Source organism: Egretta garzetta, unplaced genomic scaffold (assembly GCF_000687185.1).
Source record: "Egretta garzetta isolate BGI_Z169 unplaced genomic scaffold, ASM68718v1 scaffold481, whole genome shotgun sequence".
Lineage (NCBI taxonomy): Eukaryota > Metazoa > Chordata > Aves > Pelecaniformes > Ardeidae > Egretta > Egretta garzetta.
The window spans coordinates 521,124-523,596 of record NW_009258681.1 but is presented as its reverse complement, the minus strand read 5'-3'; the positions used below and the strand labels follow the sequence as shown (position 1 = coordinate 523,596).

Sequence of the window (2,473 nt, the reverse complement as noted above, 5' to 3'; positions counted from 1 at the left end):
CGTGGCCCCGCGGCGGCAGTAAGTGGGGTGCAGCGGGCAGGCAGCGCGGCCCCGACCCCTCGCAGCCCCTGCGGGGTCCCGGCCGGGGACAAGGACAGGCCACTGCCTCGCGCGGTGGCCACCACGTGTGGCCGCGCTTCCGACGGCGAGGGCGGCATCTCTGTCTTGTACGTAGAGTGTTTTTGCCGGAGGATTTCCGGATCTATACCGATGGCCGGGGGGGGCTGGCAAAATCCGAACTGGCGCATATCAAGGTAATAATCCCGCCCCGGGTGCTGTACTGAGGTCAGAGCGGCTGTGGCAGCGCTGCAGGAGCAACGCGCAGAGGAGATTCCCCCTGCGGCAGAGCTCTGCAGAGCCCCGCTCTCCCCCGGGACGGTGCCGGCAGGAACGTTCTCAAGGCACCAAACCCATCCCCTGCGACCACGGGTACCCAAGCTCTGTTAGAACGTCAATGGGGTTGGTACCGCATGGCTGGAGGGAGGTGGGCAGTGGGGTTTGGCAGAGGGGCAGGGGTAGGGCCTGTCCTGCAGCGTGTGGCCATGGGCTGTGGGGGGCTGTGGCTGCCACCAGGCGCGTGGCCGTGTCACCCAGCCACGCTGAGGGCACGCGTCGGCTCGGACCCCGCGGCAGCAAGGGCTGACACGGGGGCATAACGGGTTCCCGAGGACGGCGGGGAGCTGAGGATAGGACTGGGTGTCCGTGCAGGGGTCTGTTCCCAGGAGAAGCCGCAGTGCTGTGCTCCCCACACGCCTTGTGTGCCCGTCCTCTGCAGGGACAGGGACCGCAGCGCAGGCGGTGGCAAGGTCTGGTGCCTTGCACGCTGCAGCGCTCCCCAGCTCTCTGGGGAGAAGGCACCGAGCTGTTCTAGGGCTTTACTCCTTCCAGCGCGACTGCTTCTACGAAGGCTATGTCGAGGGTTTCCCCGTTTCGCTCGTGGTGCTTAGCGCCTGCTCCGGCCTGAGGTAAAGCCTTTGCGCGGGGGACAGGCGTCAGCGCGAGCGCCAGGCGGTGGTGGTGGTGTCCCAAGGAGGCAGAGGAGCCATTCCTGCCGCTCTGCACCTTTGCTTTCCAGCGGGATCCTGCAGCTCGCGAACACCAGCTATGGGATCAAGCCTCTGGAGGCTGCAGCCGGGTATCAGCATCTCGTGTACCCGATGGAGAATGAAAACGCAGAGGCTCGGCTGTTCGTAGAAAACAGCTCTCTTGCCTGGGCTGGGGAGGTGTCACGGCAGCTGGAGGACACGACAGCGGTGAGTACAGCACCTCCCAGCCGGTCGGTCTTCGGCCGGACAGTAGCCATAGGCATGGGAAATTCGTGGCTGAAGGTCTCCTTTGCAGAGCTGCTCTAAACCGCAGAAGCTCTGCTCTGCTGCAGGCGTGGGGTGTTTGTGTTGTTTAGTTTGTTTTGTTCTTTGATTTTCCTAAAGATTAAGCAAGCTGTCACTACATCCCCTCGGTATCTGGAAACGCACGTGGTTGTGGACAAGGCTCTGGTAAGTCTTTGCATCCCCTCTGCTGTAAATCATCGTCTCCAGAAAAATCTTGTGCGTGCAGCAGGTCCGTCACTACACAAGGACACCGAGGGCAGTTTGCACCAGGCTTGAGAGTCCCTGCGCGATGGGAACTCCTGCACGGACAAGAGTTTGCTGTGGCAGGGGCCGCAGCCGGCGCTCTCGGGGAGGTTGCCTTGCGCGCTGCCCGGACGCGCCCTTGTCTTTGTGTCCTTTCAGTACGACCATATGGGAGCAGACAAGCACGCTGTGACGGCCAGGGTCGTGCAGCTTTTCAGCTACATGAACGGCGTAAGTTGCTTTTGGTCGCCCGCGGGAGATGTGTGGTGGCCATGGATAAGGGCCCGTAGGTAAAGCACGCGGAGCAGCGGGGCTCTGTGGGTCAGCCGCGGTGTTTGTCTGCCTCCAGATGTTTGCTCGCCTCAATCTGACAATTGTACTCTCTTCTCTGGAGTTTTGGACGGAAAAGAACAAAATCCCCACCACGGGAGATGCCGAGGAGCTGCTGCAGAGATTTTTGCAGTGGAAAAATGTGCATCGTGTGTTGCGGCTGCAGGACATAATGTTCCTGTTTGTGTAAGAGGAGGAAGGCTGTGTTAGTGCAGAAGCAAAAGGAGGAGGAAGGGGCCGTTAAATCGTGTATCAGACTGAGTCTGGTGTGTTCCCCAGTTACAGGGAGCAGTCCCGTTACGTGGGGGCATCTTCTGCGAGGAAGCTGTGTCTCAGGAACCATGCTGGAGGGGTTGCCTTGGTACGGTACCACTGAGCCGTCCGTCCGTCCCCATAACCCCCATGCCTGTGGGTAAGGTGGTGAGCGGTGCCTCAGGAGCTAAGCCCCACGCGCAGCCCGAGGCCGAGCGGGAGCAGAGCCCCACCAGCCCTGCAGCAGAGGTGCTGGGGGGTGCAGACCGGGTGCCCCCCGGGATGTGGGTGCAGGACCCCTCACGCCCAGCATCCCG

At 62.0% G+C, this 2,473-nt stretch overlaps 1 protein-coding gene across 1 annotated transcript in view; it reads left to right on the top strand.

The window, feature by feature from the left end:
* LOC104135316 (disintegrin and metalloproteinase domain-containing protein 2-like) overlaps positions 1 to 2,473 on the top strand; it is a 27,328-nt gene that overhangs the window by 19,546 nt on the left and 5,309 nt on the right. The window contains exons 12-18 of the mRNA XM_035888690.1: positions 176 to 254; positions 889 to 965; positions 1,076 to 1,250; positions 1,431 to 1,496; positions 1,734 to 1,805; positions 1,924 to 2,090; positions 2,184 to 2,265. Of these exons, the coding sequence (XP_035744583.1) occupies positions 176 to 254; positions 889 to 965; positions 1,076 to 1,250; positions 1,431 to 1,496; positions 1,734 to 1,805; positions 1,924 to 2,090; positions 2,184 to 2,265 (718 nt within the window). The remainder of the gene's footprint in view (positions 1 to 175; positions 255 to 888; positions 966 to 1,075; positions 1,251 to 1,430; positions 1,497 to 1,733; positions 1,806 to 1,923; positions 2,091 to 2,183; positions 2,266 to 2,473) is intronic.